The sequence below is a fragment of the Calypte anna genome, chromosome 2, assembly GCF_003957555.1.
Source record: "Calypte anna isolate BGI_N300 chromosome 2, bCalAnn1_v1.p, whole genome shotgun sequence".
Classification (NCBI taxonomy): domain Eukaryota; kingdom Metazoa; phylum Chordata; class Aves; order Apodiformes; family Trochilidae; genus Calypte; species Calypte anna.
The window spans coordinates 24,744,970-24,760,490 of record NC_044245.1 but is presented as its reverse complement, the minus strand read 5'-3'; the positions used below and the strand labels follow the sequence as shown (position 1 = coordinate 24,760,490).

At 43.7% G+C, this 15,521-nt stretch overlaps 1 protein-coding gene across 1 annotated transcript in view; it reads right to left on the bottom strand.

The window, feature by feature from the left end:
- Positions 1–11,449, bottom strand: part of COL1A2 (collagen type I alpha 2 chain) — a 40,658-nt gene extending 29,209 nt beyond the window's left edge. The window contains exons 1-12 of the mRNA XM_008494149.2: positions 11,181–11,449; positions 8,871–8,881; positions 8,226–8,243; positions 7,505–7,540; positions 5,773–5,856; positions 4,378–4,434; positions 1,886–1,930; positions 1,728–1,781; positions 1,345–1,398; positions 937–990; positions 338–391; positions 86–139 (exon numbers count right to left, since the gene is read on the bottom strand). Coding sequence (XP_008492371.1) covers positions 86–139; positions 338–391; positions 937–990; positions 1,345–1,398; positions 1,728–1,781; positions 1,886–1,930; positions 4,378–4,434; positions 5,773–5,856; positions 7,505–7,540; positions 8,226–8,243; positions 8,871–8,881; positions 11,181–11,250 — 591 coding nt within the window. The 5' untranslated portion in view covers positions 11,251–11,449. The remainder of the gene's footprint in view (positions 1–85; positions 140–337; positions 392–936; positions 991–1,344; positions 1,399–1,727; positions 1,782–1,885; positions 1,931–4,377; positions 4,435–5,772; positions 5,857–7,504; positions 7,541–8,225; positions 8,244–8,870; positions 8,882–11,180) is intronic.
- Positions 11,450–15,521: the final 4,072 nt, after the last annotated feature.

Sequence of the window (15,521 nt, the reverse complement as noted above, 5' to 3'; positions counted from 1 at the left end):
ATGGAAAATAATTGGAGGGTACTTCAAATGTCTTTTGCCAGAAAGAGCTATAAATGCATTCTGTATTTTCAGATTTCATCTTTACCTTGTTGCCAGGAGTACCAGGTTGTCCCTTTTGACCATCCAGACCATTATGCCCCTACATTGAGAAGGAAATAATATTAGTATTAATTTTCCCACTAAAGGGCTAAACACATAATCTTTTCTTCCAAGATAAATAATTTTTTCATGCAATTAGAATAAATATTTTTAACTTTGAGAAGATTTCCAGGGGCTCTCAGTATGCTTAGGTGTTTTCAGATTTGACAGTTCAGGGAAAAATTATGTATAGACTTACCCTAATTCCCTTAAAGCCAGGCAGACCAGGAGTTCCAGGGAAACCACGAGCACCCTAAAAACATAGAGTGCATGCATTAGTGTCTCTCTTATTATACATTGCAGTTAAAAAAACCCCAGAAAGTATTAAGTCTTTTAATAAAATTACTAAGTAGATAAGGGCTGTGATCACTGAAGTGAGGAGCATAGTCCATTCCTTAACTCCCCAGGACCAGACTTGTTCCAAGCCTAACAGGAATCAACCTGATATTCCAGTTCTGAATCACAGAAATTTCATGCATTAACCTGTGACAGCACAGCTGTTTTAGCTTTCTGTGCTAAAGTGCTTGTTCACCTGCTCCTGTGTAACCCCTCACTATGTCACTTTTGTTACTAATTACTCTAGATTTACAGAGGGGGAAAAAAAAACCAAACCAAAACAACAAATACCACAAACCAAAGCCATAACTATATATGATGTCCCTGAGGGTAAGAACTGAAATTGCATTAATGCATATAGGGACTACTAGCAGAATGATAATGTGGTGCAATTCAGGAATGCCATAAGGCTTCACTGATTAGAGAACTGTTTTGTATTGCACACAGTAGGTAGCTACACACCTGAGGACCAGCAACACCCCTCTCACCAGGTCTTCCAGGTTTGCCAGGGTGACCCTAAAAATGCAGGAAAAATGCACTAAGAAGGAAAGCTCATTTTATAAAATAACACCATGCACCATTAAAAAAAAAGATACTGACAAAGTTTCTTTTTGCCAATAAGTACAGAGAGCTTGATAGATCTCAAGATTCCCTCTATATTCAGGAAGATAAATAATGTATTTGGAGAAGTTTTGAAGTTATCCACTTTTCCAACATACAGCATCTCCTGTACTATAAAGCATTTATTTCACAACATTAATTATTCCATCCAATATTACAAAACAGTGTAAAAATACAGCCCATAGAATGCTCAGCCTAACAATACCCTAGTTTTAGAGTTGCATCACAGCACCAAAAGAGATCACTTACATCTTCACCAGCCTTTCCTGGAGGACCAGGGGGACCACGAGGACCATGGGGACCCTGTTAAAAATAGATGAAGAATTACTTGGAGCATTATTCTTCAGATAAGCCTTTACACTGATTTCTGACTTGAGTTGGGGCACAGCTGAAACCTGAAATGATGCAAAGTTCTTCTATCCTCATTGACTTTGTGCTTTATGGTTACAATCTGAAGAAGTCTGAATGTGAGCATTCAGCTCTGCTTCTGTAACAGGATCAAGCAGGAATATCCATTGTTTGACATTCAAGGAGATACATATGGACAGGAGACACAGGCCTAACCATTAAAAGACCACTCTGGCATTCTTTTTCTAAAGCTAACAGGATCTGTATGTAAAACCTGTACTTACTGTTTGTCCAGGTTCACCAGGCTCACCAGGAAGACCTTGATGACCAGGAGGGCCCTAGAAAAGGAGACAGACTTTATTAGTGTTTGAAAAAGCTATTTTGTGATTTTATAAGTCTGATAATATTAATTACTAAGGAGGAGAGATAAAGCTATACTTACAGGGGGTCCAGATGATCCAGGTGGGCCTCTAGGTCCCATCAAACCCTAGGGGAGAAGAATTACAAAATTAAAAAAAAAGAAATACCATTATCTAATCTTGTCTGTAGCACCAGTCTCTGGAATTCCAAAAGTATTGGTAAGCATTATGGTTTTCAGTGTGTAATGTCCAAATCAAATTAGAAGAAATTAGGAGATTTGCATGATTTTGTACAGGCAGTCCAAGTGCAAACAGATCCAAAGGCAATGAAACCAGCAGAGAATCCAGTGAGATGATTAGGAAAATATCATTATGGTTGGGAATCTTGTGATTACACTTTCAATTTATTCTGGCTTGTTAGCAAGTGTACTGACTCAGTCTTCTGTGTAACCTCTGCTCTCCTGTGCATGAACTTCCAGAGTTTAAAGAGGAGGATCACAACACCACATTAAGTACGGTTGTACTTTGAAGCCTGTCAGTTTTATCATGATTTTCAAGAGATGTTGGAGAAAACGGTCATTAAAATGCTAGAGAGGTAAAAGAGAACATAAAGGTATAAACATGTCTGTATTACCATGAACTAGGAGGTTCACATGTAATTTTGGAGTGAAATCAAACTACTCTTATACATCTATTTGTATGTAAAATATATAACAACAATCAACTTCTATTTAAATATTTCATTTTTTTGCTGTTTTTCTAATTAAATTCTCCTAATTTCTCCTCCAAAACAAGACTCTAATATACTTCCTTGATTGGAGTTAGAATTTACATAGACCTTTAAAAAGGGTCAAAAATTACTTTTAAACGGAAAATTTCCAGAATTACAGCACTTTCTTAAAAGTTGTCTTCAGCTGTACAAAGTAAGCCAACAATATTGAATTGAAATGTAATATAGGCTTCTACTGTCCAAACAAATGTTTTATGAGAAGTTTCAATAGAAATTATTATCCTTTTAATGGTTTTAAAACTTCTTGGGAACACTTTTATTCTCATTATAAGATTAAAATCATGAGCAACATGAGCATGGCTTACATAGCCATGGAATGCATATTGAGTGCTTTCTATTAAAGTAATAAGGAAGAAGTAAGCTAAACTAAAGTAAGATTGAGATTGGAAGTTAGGAATAAGTTCTTCACCATGAGGGTGGTGAGACACTGGCACAGGTTGCCCAGGGGGGTCATGGAAGCCCCATCCCTGGAAGTTTTTAATGCCAGGCTGGACAGGGCCTTGAGCAACCTGAGCTAGTGGGAGGTGCCCCTGCCTAGGGCAGGGGGGTTGGAACTAGATGATCTTAAAAAGTCCCTTCCAACCCTGAAAATTCTTTGATTCTATGAAATTTAAGGGAAAAAATGGTTTTGGACAGTCTGAATAATATGTGTTATAAGCCCTGTGAATCTCTTCACAAATTATACTCCATCACTGTTTTTCCCTCCTTTTCTGAGTTTCTCACATTTTCTTTATAAAACTTAAAAATTCCTCACAGTAGATAGATTCTTGCTGTTGTTGTCAGATGAACCCTAACTGACTCAAAAATTGGAACCTAGAAATTGACACCCCAAAGAAATCCTCATCTTCATTTTCTAATTAATTGTCAGACACTGAGAGCGTAATTTGATTTAAAATACTTTTTTTTGCCTATATTATTTGAATGCATGCTAACATATTTTCAAAAATTCAGTTAATAATACATTATTTTCAGGAATGGGGACAAACACTTTCCCCAGAACAATCCTGGGCAGCCTTCATCCTGCTGCTCATCCATTGGATGCAATGTCCGTGATGTTGGTGCGTGTGTGTGAATTTAACCCATATTCTGCCATCTATGTACACTGAAAATATCTGCTAATGTCAAGAATGGTTAGAAATTCATGTGGAGAGGCAGCAGACTCCTTAAATGTCCATTTGGACAGAGCATACTATAACTGAGAAAGACTCCTCTTCAGAAAAGCCTTGTAGCAGCAATTACTAACATTCAGTTGTTGAGAACCAAATGTGGTGGCCAATTTCCTACCAAATGTGTGCAGTTCAAAGACACCACTTTTGGTTGTGCAGCCATGGAAGAAAAATGGTCACCAACTGGAGCTGAGATACTGAGTTACCAGCTAGATTTATGTCTGCTTTAGAGAGCAGCTTTATGATTGATCTCACACCTAAAACACAATATTCTGTTTCCGTATGGGTAAAGTAACACTATATCAAAGTACATGTGTTATCTGATATCAGATTATGAGATTTACTGATTCATAGAAGTGTGGACAGACAGAACTAAACCACAAGACTCCTTAGTGCTATATGCAAGATAAGTATTCAGTTCAAAGAACATATTTCAAGTTCTAATACTGTATTTCAAACACTTTATATTGTCCTACAAAGGATCAATTTACAGTCTGAATCAACATATGATCAAAACACTAATTTTAAAACTATGCTTTGTGTTGATACAGCTGGATTAGACTCAAAGGAAAATATTAAACATGCTATCTCTGCAAGTTATCAAGTGCTAAATACCTACCATAGGTCCTGGGCCAGCATCGGCTGCTTTAGATGGATCATATTGAGCAGCGAAGTTCTGTTGGTGATAAGAAGTTTGAAATTAAAATATTAAAATTTACTGTAGATAATTATAATTCCACATCTGTCATCTGACTTGCTACACTTGTTATATTGTATGTTTAAGGAGCATACATAAAACCCAGTAAACATGGCCTTATTACAAATACATTTATATTCCCTTGATTTGAGAAAGATTTGATGTTACTAGGAAGCCCCTTTCACACAATAGACTCAAAAATCTATACAATAGTGACACAGAGACCTTGCAATAGTGCAGACTAAATTAAGACTGTAAACTCAGCACTCGTTTAAAATTAAAAGTTTTCTTGAAACTCTCAAATTGTTCTGCCTAATTTCCACTGAGGGAAGTTATGCATGTTCTTTCACAATGTTAAGTAAAATTCATGTACCAGCCCTGCCTGACTATTGGATGAGGTGGGCACAGCAGCTTCAAAAAGATCTGAGAAGCATGAAGCCTCAGAAACACAACACTGTATTTCTAATCTTTTATAAATTCTGTAGGCAAACACACATCTAGTTTTGCAGGGTACATTTTCCATCTTCACTTAAATAGAAAAAAGTTCTGCACAACAATATTGAAAATTCTTCTCTTACTTTTTTCTTTTAATTAGCATATTAAAATAACAGAAATTAATGAAAGTAGTTTGGGATTTCCTATTTGAAAATAAAATAGTGCTATTAAAGGCAAAGAATATTCTTCCATGCAGGAAGATTTACTCCCTGGAAATGCTCCTTGTGCAAGCTAACGTCAAGCAAAGAGTTAAAGCCAGCATTCTGCATATGATGGACATTTCTGCAGAAAGTGTGTATGTGGCACAGCTCACTTACGTTCTACAGCATGAATACAGATAGAAATGAAAAATTCTAAAGGAAGATGTTCTAAAATTCTAAAGAACTTTTAAGTATGGACTTTTAGCTAAAGCTTAAGTCTTGACCAACTTATTCCAATGCATCTGCTCTCTCCTGAACACAATTGCCCTAAACACAACTGCAAAGTGTTGTTTCTTTTCCCCATCGGCTTCATAGCACAGGTTTCATTCAGCTGATCCCTAATCCATACATATTGTGTCTGTATACATTTAATGCTAACTAGCTGTGTTGAGTTCCTCCTGTGCATGTGTTCTTGTTGAATACAGAATCCAGATTTGCCATGGAAAACATACATCCCAAGGAGAGTTTCAGTGGAATTGGGACCATCAATTTCTTGCTGATCACAACAGAATTTTTCCTCTATTCTCCAAGGCAACATCAGTATTTTCCAGCAGATATGCATTTAGTCTTAGTCACAAAGCACAGATTATCCATTTCAGTAATAAAAGTTTGGATGCCTTACTCCGCCAAGACCTGGAGGACCAGGGGGCCCTGGGGGACCTGGTGGACCATTTTCACCATCTCTGCCTGGTGGACCTGGTGGACCCTAGAGTCAAAAAGAGGACCAAAAAGCGAGCATTAGAAGTGGCTAGAGAAATCTCTGAAGTGGTAAATGTAGCTACAGCACATACTACAGCAGCAAGACACATGCAGTTTCAACAAATGGCTAACTGGAAAAATAAGCACAGCCTGAACTTACATAGCCCTGCCACACATATGTATCACATATTTAGTGTAGTTTCATACTTCAGAAGATTTATGGGGGCAATATTCATTCTATGCTATGAAAAAACAACCACCTAATTAGGAAGTTTAATTTTAAGCAACCAAATTTGGATCCATGGTCCTCAAGTGACCCATGTGGACCCACACAGCCTGTCAGCTGTGAGAGCCTAAAATTTCACCAGGGACTGGTAGTGGTCATCCCTACTGGTACAAACTAGCACAGATCCAGAGTAAGTTGAAGGCAAAATTTCCATCAGCCTGGACTACTTGCTGGTATAATTACAAACTTAATGACATTTTTTTTTCCCGACAGTCCTTTTCTACAGATTTTTGATACTGTCACAACTGTACTGTTACCACTGTCACAACTTTTTACAACAGCTTGAAATTAAGAGTCCAGTGACATTTGCCCTTATATTCTTTCATCCTCAATGCACAAATCTGGTCAAGTTTTGCCACTGTGGCAACCGAGGTGAGGTATTTCATTTGGTCTGTATTTTGGACTCAGTTCAGTGCTAGATGAAATCTGTAATAAGAAAAGGTCTTATGGATTTCTAAAGGACGAAGATGAGGCTTGCTGTCTTCAGGACAAAGTATGAATCTCATTTCATTTAACAAAGTTAGTGTTATTCCAAAGCAAAAAATCCAGTTGACCATACAGATATACTCTTTCTAATAGTTTTCATTATGTTTGTCAGGACACTGTGTTCCAAGAAATCTTCAAGAGTTATCCATCAGAGTACTATGGTATTTTCATTTTCAGAAGTTACAAAAAAAGACATGGTAACTATATAGTGACCAGAGAAAGATGAGAATTTCAGAATACCACTTTACAAAAAGCAGCAATGATGCAGAAGCAAATCAGAAAAGCAGAAAGCAGCAATATGAATGAACATAATGATTAAATTATTCAGCTATACTTAGTTTTGGTTACTTTTACAATAGCCTTTTACAGTACAATGTCTGCTTTAACTAATAGAAGGTAGATGACAAATGCCTAGCTGTCAAGAATGGAGCTTTTCCAAGCCATCTTTGGTGGCGCAGATAATGAATGCTCCTCAAGGCTAGTTCTGTCTATTCAGGTTTGATGTAGCTTGTCCAGACACCATGTAGTTCAAAGACAACATCTTTATATGTCAGCTTTCCCTTCTGCATTTTCATGCACAATTTCTGTCATGGACATTCAGAAAAAAGTTTTTCAAACCATCACTTGGAATGTTAGGCTGCCACCTGAACTCAATCACAGCTGCTATAGCACAATGATCATAACTAAGCTGGTGAGGTACTGCCAGGGAAGAATTCTGTACATAGAGAACTTGTTTTCTCTTAAATGAAATTCTACATGCAGGCTTCTACAGGCATGTTAATTTCATTTCAGATCAATGCTTAAATTTCCTTTTTTCCTACTGGTCTTCCAACAACTGTTGTTCAAAGATCACAAACAAATGAATATCAATCTAATTCCTTACCCTTTCTCCCTGTGGCCCTTTGTCTCCTCTAGGGCCCTGGTGGAAGAAAATGAAACTCAGTGAGTTACTATGGAAATTTTCCAGGACATACAGAGAAACAGATATATCAAAAATAATGAGTGGACAAGAAAAAAGGAAAGAAGGTTGCACATAAAAGTCTAATAGCTATTTACCAGAGACAGCATATTCTTTTTTGGCAATAAGCTACTGTAAATAGATTAGTCACTGTCATTACATCAATTAGAAGCATCACCTGCACACTTGACAGGAGGACTTGCAAAGTCAGTTTTAGTCTTTAACAAATAACTGGCTCTAATTTAACAGCAGTGACTTTTAGAAATAAAATAGAATCTATTTAAGCCTTGTAGATCTGTATGGATATTGCTGCACTGCTCAATTCCTGTACATCTTTCCAAAAGAACTCTGGTTGAACAAGAATCCTACTGCAATATCACTTAGTTCTTGGTAGGCTTAGCTCAGCTCTGGGGTAAAACAGCTTAAACCCAGTATTTGAGTTTACCCTGGTGTTAAGATGTTGTACCCATTGTCCTCTCCTTTTTTTCTTCCTACTCATCTCAGTGCTACTGCTGTTCTCAGGGAACACTGGAAATAACGAATGTAGTCAGTTTTCCTTTCATCCAGTATTCAACAAAATATCAATCTGCCTAAGAATAGCTTGGATCATCTCTATTGCAACACAAGAAGAAATAAATATGCTTACCTTCCGGCCTGCAGATGCCTGGAAAAAAAAAAAAGATAATTAAGGAAAAGATTCAACTCCTCACAATATTTTTAAACTAAAACAATGTAAAAAAATTAGATTCCCCTTCTTAATATAACCATATTTTTTCTCAGTACACTAAAGTATGGTTTTAAGTTAGTACAAAGGGTAGTAGCTTAATAGAAAGCAAAGATACTTGTAACTACTTTAGAATTTAACTACACTAGAACGAACACTGACAATTTTATGACAGCCCACAGAAGTGGCATTAAAAAAAAAAAATCACACCTGAGTTCTTTCATAATCCTTCTGTGCAATTAAATTTAGACTGGAAGACTAGCTCTAAAGTACAGTGATCTTTAATCCAAACTGCCAGGTGTAAGGTCCAAACACCACTGCTCCGTTACTTTCTCCTCATGGTCTTTACACCTCTGAAGGCAGTCTCTTAAAAAGGCCGTCCCACTTGAGAAATTGGGGTGGGTACATTTCCAGGCAGTCCCTTCAGGATTTAATTGGGATCTCTCCATGGCCACTTTGGGAATTAATGTAAGTAAATAACATGCCACAAAAAAAAAAAAAAAAAAAAGATCTAGCCTGTTAATTGAAGTGGAGCTTACATATTAGATAAAAAATAAGCATACTGACCTCACTCACATCTGGAAAAAGAAGGGAAAGAAATGAGAATAATTAGAGTGTGCATTCAGTTATTTTACAAGTTTCACATTTAAAGGCTTTTAAATCAATTGCAATTTTGTTAATGTTCTTAATGCAAGGAACATTTTCTTAATGTAGTTTGTTTTAAGGTGATATCTTAAATGATAAAGACTCAGAAGTGAGACTGCTATGTATTTCAAATTCAAAACAGACTTCCTAATGGAAGTAAAACAAGAGATAGAATTGATACAGTAAACAGGCAGATACCTTCTATAAGCCTGCTCTAAGTATGGAAAAAACGCACATATATATTTTCACTTATGTGTGCATGTAACATGTTGATGAATAAACCCAGACAGGCTGACACCTGTGAAGATATTAAAATTATAGGAGTAATCTTAAACAGTAATATAAATGTCCCCATCACACTTTTAATAAGGAATAGCTCTACCCAAAACACACCTACTTCCACATTTTCCTGTATAATGTTACAATGCATAAGAGAGAACAGTCTGAAGCTACTGAACAACAAATAGCAAATAACTCTCTCTGCATGTTATTTATTACTAAGTGGAAGGCACTAATTTCCAATAAACTTTTTTCTGAATTTCAAGCAATTAGAAATCTCTTTGGCTCAAACTTACCACAGCAAAACACATCTCACATCACACTTTATTGCCAGCAATTGGATATTATTACTAATAAGTTGCTGTGTGGGTTTTTTGGGTTTTTTTTTTCACAAAGTGTCACTTTGGTAATGCAAAGTCACACTAAACTCAGATACAGGCTATAAAAAAGTTAACAATACTGAGGTTATACAGCACTATACAGCACTGAAGCACCACGGCAGAACACCGATTGTCTAAACCAACTCAACATAAAATTACAAATGTTACTGTCCCTGAGTGACGGTGCCACTGACAACGACCCTGTCCTATCTGGGAAAAAGCAGGGGCGGTGGGTACCACAGGATCCCCACACGAACCACTCCTCAACCTTTCCGAAGGCGCTGTCACCGCTGACCGCCGCCAGAGGGGAGAGAAATATTCCCGGGGGAGCGGCCGCGGGGCTCCTCAGCCCCGCCGCCCACCGGAACGTCCCCGCCGCGGGGCCTCGGGCATCCTCCGGGCCGCCACCGCTCTGCCCACCGCCCGGGCGTCCGCACCGCCCCGCCGGCACCCCGCGCCTCTCTCCGGGCAGGGGCACGACGGGGCGGGGAAGAAGCCAGGTTGCCGGGGGGGGGGGACATTTCCAGAGGTTCCGAGCGCCAGGAGCGGGCAGACCAGAGGAGCTTCCGCCCCCTCCTGCGCCCTGGAACGCGGCCAAACCCCAGGTCCAAGCCAGTCCTGCGGGGGAACGGCGTAGAGAGGCTAAGGGGGGACTTCACAGGATGCGGCCCAGCAGAGAGTGGGCTCCGCTTCTCCCCCGTCCACCCAGCAGAGAGGGCGCTCCGCTTCTCCCCTGTCCAAGTGGGTGGGGCGCGTCTCCCACCCACCACATTATGAGGGTGCTGCTCTTCTTCCTCAGCGAGGCAGCAGACCCGCGGGGGACTCCATGCCCTCTTGGCACTAGAGCGAAGCAATATTCCTTCCCCGCCGCCCTCTTTCTGCCTTGTGTGGCCTTTCCCTCGGCGGGGCCCCTCGGGCGGGCGGGTTCAGTCTGCGGACAGACACCCGGGGAGCCTCGAACTGCTCTTCCCCAGCCGGGCCGGGTCGGAACGCGTCCCGCAGCACTGCCCGCAGAGGCCCCGCGCTGCCTGCAGGGGGCGCCGCCGAGCGCGGCTGGTCGGGGTGCGGCGGCCGAGGCTCCGGCAGCGCGGTGGCCGCCGCCCGCAAGTCAGCCCCGCGGGAGGGAAGAGCAGAGTCCTCCTGACTCCCCCGCTTCGGAAAGCGCGCCTGAAGTCTCCCAAAAGTGCCGCCTGAATTCTTCCGGTCCCCATAAAAACTCTCCTCCGAGCCTTTAGGCGCCTGCGCTTGAATTCGGGCTTTGCGATTCTTCTTTGGATACAAGCCCGGTCTTTTTCTTTTTCTTTTTTTTAATTATTATTTTTTATTTAGGAAAGGAGGGGATCTCGTTGGCCTTTTGCCATCCTTTGCTACTTATGAAGAAAAAAAAAAAAAAAAAAAGAAAAGAAGCAATCTAGATTCTGATCCGGGCCGGAGGTGGCAGTTTTACGAGATAGTCTCTATAGCTCCCGGCAGATTCCCCATCCGTCGGGGCAGACGTCTGGATAAGTGCGCGGAGAGTAGGGCAGCCACCCCCTGACACCACCCATGCCACAAACAAGCTAAAAGCACTTACGTTGGCCTGTTGCTAGGTATGAAGTTACTGCAAGCAGCAACCAAATCCGTGTATCCACAAAGCTGAGCATGTCTAGTTGCAAGACATGCAGACTCCTTGTGGTGCAGCGTCCCGGGTCGGTGGTTAGCTATTACCTATGGGACGCAGGCATACAGTCTTGAGGAGTAACTCCACGCTAAGCAGAAACCGACTGCCCGGGATGCTAAATTAATCAAGCCCCGGTCCGCCCCATTTATACCGCAGGAGGGTCCCGGGGCTGCGAGTCACCGGCGGCGGCGCAGCCAATGGGCGCGCGGCGGCCGCGGGGTCCGCGCGGCTCCCAGGCCGTCACGTGCCCCGTGTCTCCGGCCCGCAGCGGCAGCCTTGGCAGCGGCGGCCGCGGGGCGGAGGGGAGCGGGGCCGGCGGGGGACGGTGTGGAGGGGGGGGCGGAGGGAGGCGGCGACGGTAAATTGGTTCCATGCTTTTGAGGACGTGGACACTTTGAGGCTTTCGGGAGGAAAATCTGACTCGTCTGATTTTTTTTCCTTTTTTTTGTTCCCCGCCCCTTTGCCCTCGCCCCGCTGTTCTCGACTGCGCGGACGGGAGCCTCGCCGGGCGGTCGGCTGGCCGTGGCGCTTCGAGGGCTTTCAAAGCAGGAGCTGTCCAGGGCCTGCGGAGCCTCCCGTCCCGCTCCGATCGCGGCGGGGAACGGCCGAGGAAGCCAGGAGGACGCTGGACCCTCGGTCCAGGTCCTTCCCGCCGTCCCACCGCAACCGAGGGCTCCCCCTCACCCGAAGTCTCGAAGCACCCGGCCGCTCCAGCACTGGGGGCGGGCAGTTTGTCACTACCGGCCCCTTGCCCTTCGCATAGCCCCTTCAGCACACCAGCAGCCGGTCACTGCAGAGCCCTTTCGCGTCCCGGTGGTTTGCTCTCCCCAGGGAAGTCTCCCCGGCCAGGGCGCGAGCAGAGAGCCGCGCGTTTCTCCTCTCGGCTTCGATGCAGCTCGGACAGTGTGTGTGTGGGTGTGTGTGAGGGGGCAGCCCTGGGGTGTCCAGGCGGCCGGCCGCCCCCAGAACTCCCGCCTCAGGGCAGGCACAGAGCCCCGCAGCACCTCTGAGGTGCAGGGAGAGCGAAGGGCGCCCCCGGCAGCTCCCCTCCCCGCCGGCCGTCCCCACACCCATCTGAGGAGAAAGCTGGCGGGGGTTGCTTGCCACGTTTGTCCTACAGCAGGTTTCTCCCTTCCCCCGCGGAGGAGGGAGCCCCAACCGCTCCGAGGAGTTCGGGACGCCGAGGGGGTCGAGAGGAGCTGCCAGCGCCGCCCCTCACGGCAGGCAGGGGGGCCCCGTCTTCCCTGTAACAGGAGCCGCTGCCCCAGGGACTGGGGTCAGGGGACTGCAGTCATTTGGGGTCGTCCATCGCTGCCCCGCCGCCCTCCGGGGGGAGCTGACGTGGTCCCGCCGCGCGGGCCAAGCGGCGGCCGGGACCAGCCCGCCTCCCACCTCCCCGTCCAGGGGCTCTTCCGAGGCACAGCCGGCCCCCTCCCGGGCCCCCTCTGCTCGCTCTAGGGAGTCCTGGGCAGAGGTGACGCCGAAGGCGCATGGAAGCCCCGCCTCAGAGCAAGCCCCTCTCTCTGGGGCGGGAGGAGCAAAGAGGGCGCCGGAGGACTCGATGTTCACTCCCCTTCAATTCCCCTGTCACTGGGTGTGGGTCGCCAGACAGGAGGCTCCTGGTCGGGCACACCGGCGAGGCATGGAAGCCCCGCCTCAGAGCAAGCCCCTCTCTCTGGGGCGGGAGGAGCAAAGAGGGCGCCGGAGGACTCGATGTTCACTCCCCTTCAATTCCCCTGTCACTGGGTGTGGGTCGCCAGACAGGAGGCTCCTGGTCGGGCACACCGGCGAGCCGCGACCAGCATCCGCTCTGCCGGGGGAGCCACGACGGGGAGAACGGGAAGGCGGCAGGCAACGGGGCCTCGCCGCCTCCTGCGCACCCCTGAGAGGAGCGGGTTGTCTGCTGCAGCGTGTCTTTGAGAAGACCTGCCCCTGCCCCGGGATACGTGCACAGACAGCATGGGAAAGGTGGGACACAGGTGTCCTTCAGAGACTGGACTCTATAGTGGTTGTGTCCCAGGGGCACTGCCAGCGCCGGGCACGGCCGGCAGACGCAGCCCGGTGCCTTGCTGCATCCACCCGTGTCCGGGACAGCCTCGTACCCCGGCTGGACAGCCGGGCTGAAGCCCATCGAGAGTGCTGATGAAAAGGGGTAGCATGCGTGACAACACAGAGAATTAAACTGCACGCGGAATTAAACCTCTAGCTTGGCAAAAAGAAAAATCAAAGCAAAGCAAAAAACCGAAAACCCAAAAACCAAACCAAACAACAACAACAACACCAAACAAAAAAACCCCAAACCAACAAAACGAAAGGCATCAGCAGTAGAAAAAGGTGATCAAACAAATTGTGTCTGACCGCAATACAGGAGTCCAACAGATATATTAAAATGATGTAATAAAAGTATATGGCATGAATAGCATATATGCACTCTCTCAGATTGTATCTTTCAGGTGAATGGTACCATTTAAATAAAGCAGGACTTAAAATTAATCTGGGCAGCAATGTTAACTCAGCTTCATTAAAATGTATGCCAGAACAAACCTACAACAGTTCAGTGACCTTCAAACAACTTGCCATAATGAATGAAATTAGACCCAAAGGGACCCACTGTGGCTCAAATCCAAGTATTTCCTGACACCTCCACTTCCAGTGAGTACTGTTGCTGCATTATTTTTTAACTTTTCCCTTGACACCAGTAATTTTCTTAATTTTATCAAATGAATTTTGATTCTGCTTCATCAGGAGAATATTGATTGCCACCTTATAATAGTAATTAGATTCTTTTGAGGCAAAATCTGGTGTAATTGCATATATATGTCAGAAAAATATTGTTTGCCTACTTTTATACACATTTTCAAGATGTGATAGCCCTTGTCTATTGATGAAATACTCTGATGGTACGAGAATCCATTTCAGGATTGGTGCGCATGGGTAAGGATGCTCTGCCCTTGACAAAAAGGAGATTGACAATAACAATTCATTGGGATGTCTCTTTTCCCATGTCTACTTGTCTCTATTCAAGAAACCATTATGCTGAAAATCCTGTAGCTGAAGTTCTCTAGGAGCAGCAGCTTTGACATCACTGTCTCACGTGTATACCTGACCTTTGGAACCCACGAAGCCCTTGGTTCTTTTCTTCACTAACGCTCATCCATAGCCTTTTTCTGTATTTTGAAGAAAGATGTGGAAGGAAAAAGAGGAATTGCTTTATCTCTCTACCCTCAGAACTAATTAAAGCAATGTCAAATGATTTTAGGGCAAGTGACAAAGGCCTGTTCAGTTGGCCATCCTGCAAAGCATGTTTCTCATATAGCTCTTGTCACAGCTTGTGTTATGAAGGTTGGCTACATTGCTCCTCCACTTCATCAAACCGTGAAAAAGTAAACTTAGAAAGCTGGGAAAAAATAATTCAGTAAACTTGGATCTTTAGTGTGAACTTGGAAAATATATTTATCTTAAAATAAAATTATTGCAAATTGTTGCTATTAATCAAAGACCTTTACTAGTACAGGGTTTCCTAAGTTAACAGAAGTAGCATGACAGCTTTTAGAGCCATTAGCATACCAGAAGTTATTTGATCAGCTAGATTTAACACGGTAACATCTAAGAACTCATTTTCCCTTTGGTTCATCTCTATGTGAAGGAATTAGTTCACAGTGAAGCCAGTAATGCCTATGGCACAGTTTAAACAGAAACGGATGATAATAAATAATAACCTCTGGAAAAATTGCTGTTGGGGCAAGCACTGAAAGAGATGATCTTCCAGTTGATGTCAAAGCAGATTAATTTATCATAATTTTGAATAACTCATTAGAGCATGGACCTAAAATTCTGAAAAATACAACTTTTTAATGCATACACTATGGACCATTTACCCTGCCTACTCCCTGAAAACTTATCAGCTGACTACTGAGCCATTATACAGCCAGTATCATACTGTCTGGACTGTACCCTATTACAAGAAAGAACATCACAGTTCCAGAGTTTGGAGAAAGATCTGCATCTTATCAGGCTGCCCTCAAACCTCATACCTCCAGGCAGATAATGGATTTGGGTGTGCTCCCAGATCCTAGTTTTCTTTAGGCTGAAATGAATAGGAGAGCCAGGGTATTTCTGGTTGCTGCAAATCATTATTGATTTCTTTACATTTGTTCCAACACAAAGCTTCACAGATTTGTTCAGATAATGGGTACATGCTCAGCTATATAACATTAATTTCCCTGTGGGACTCCTTTGAGTACTGGGGCTGGT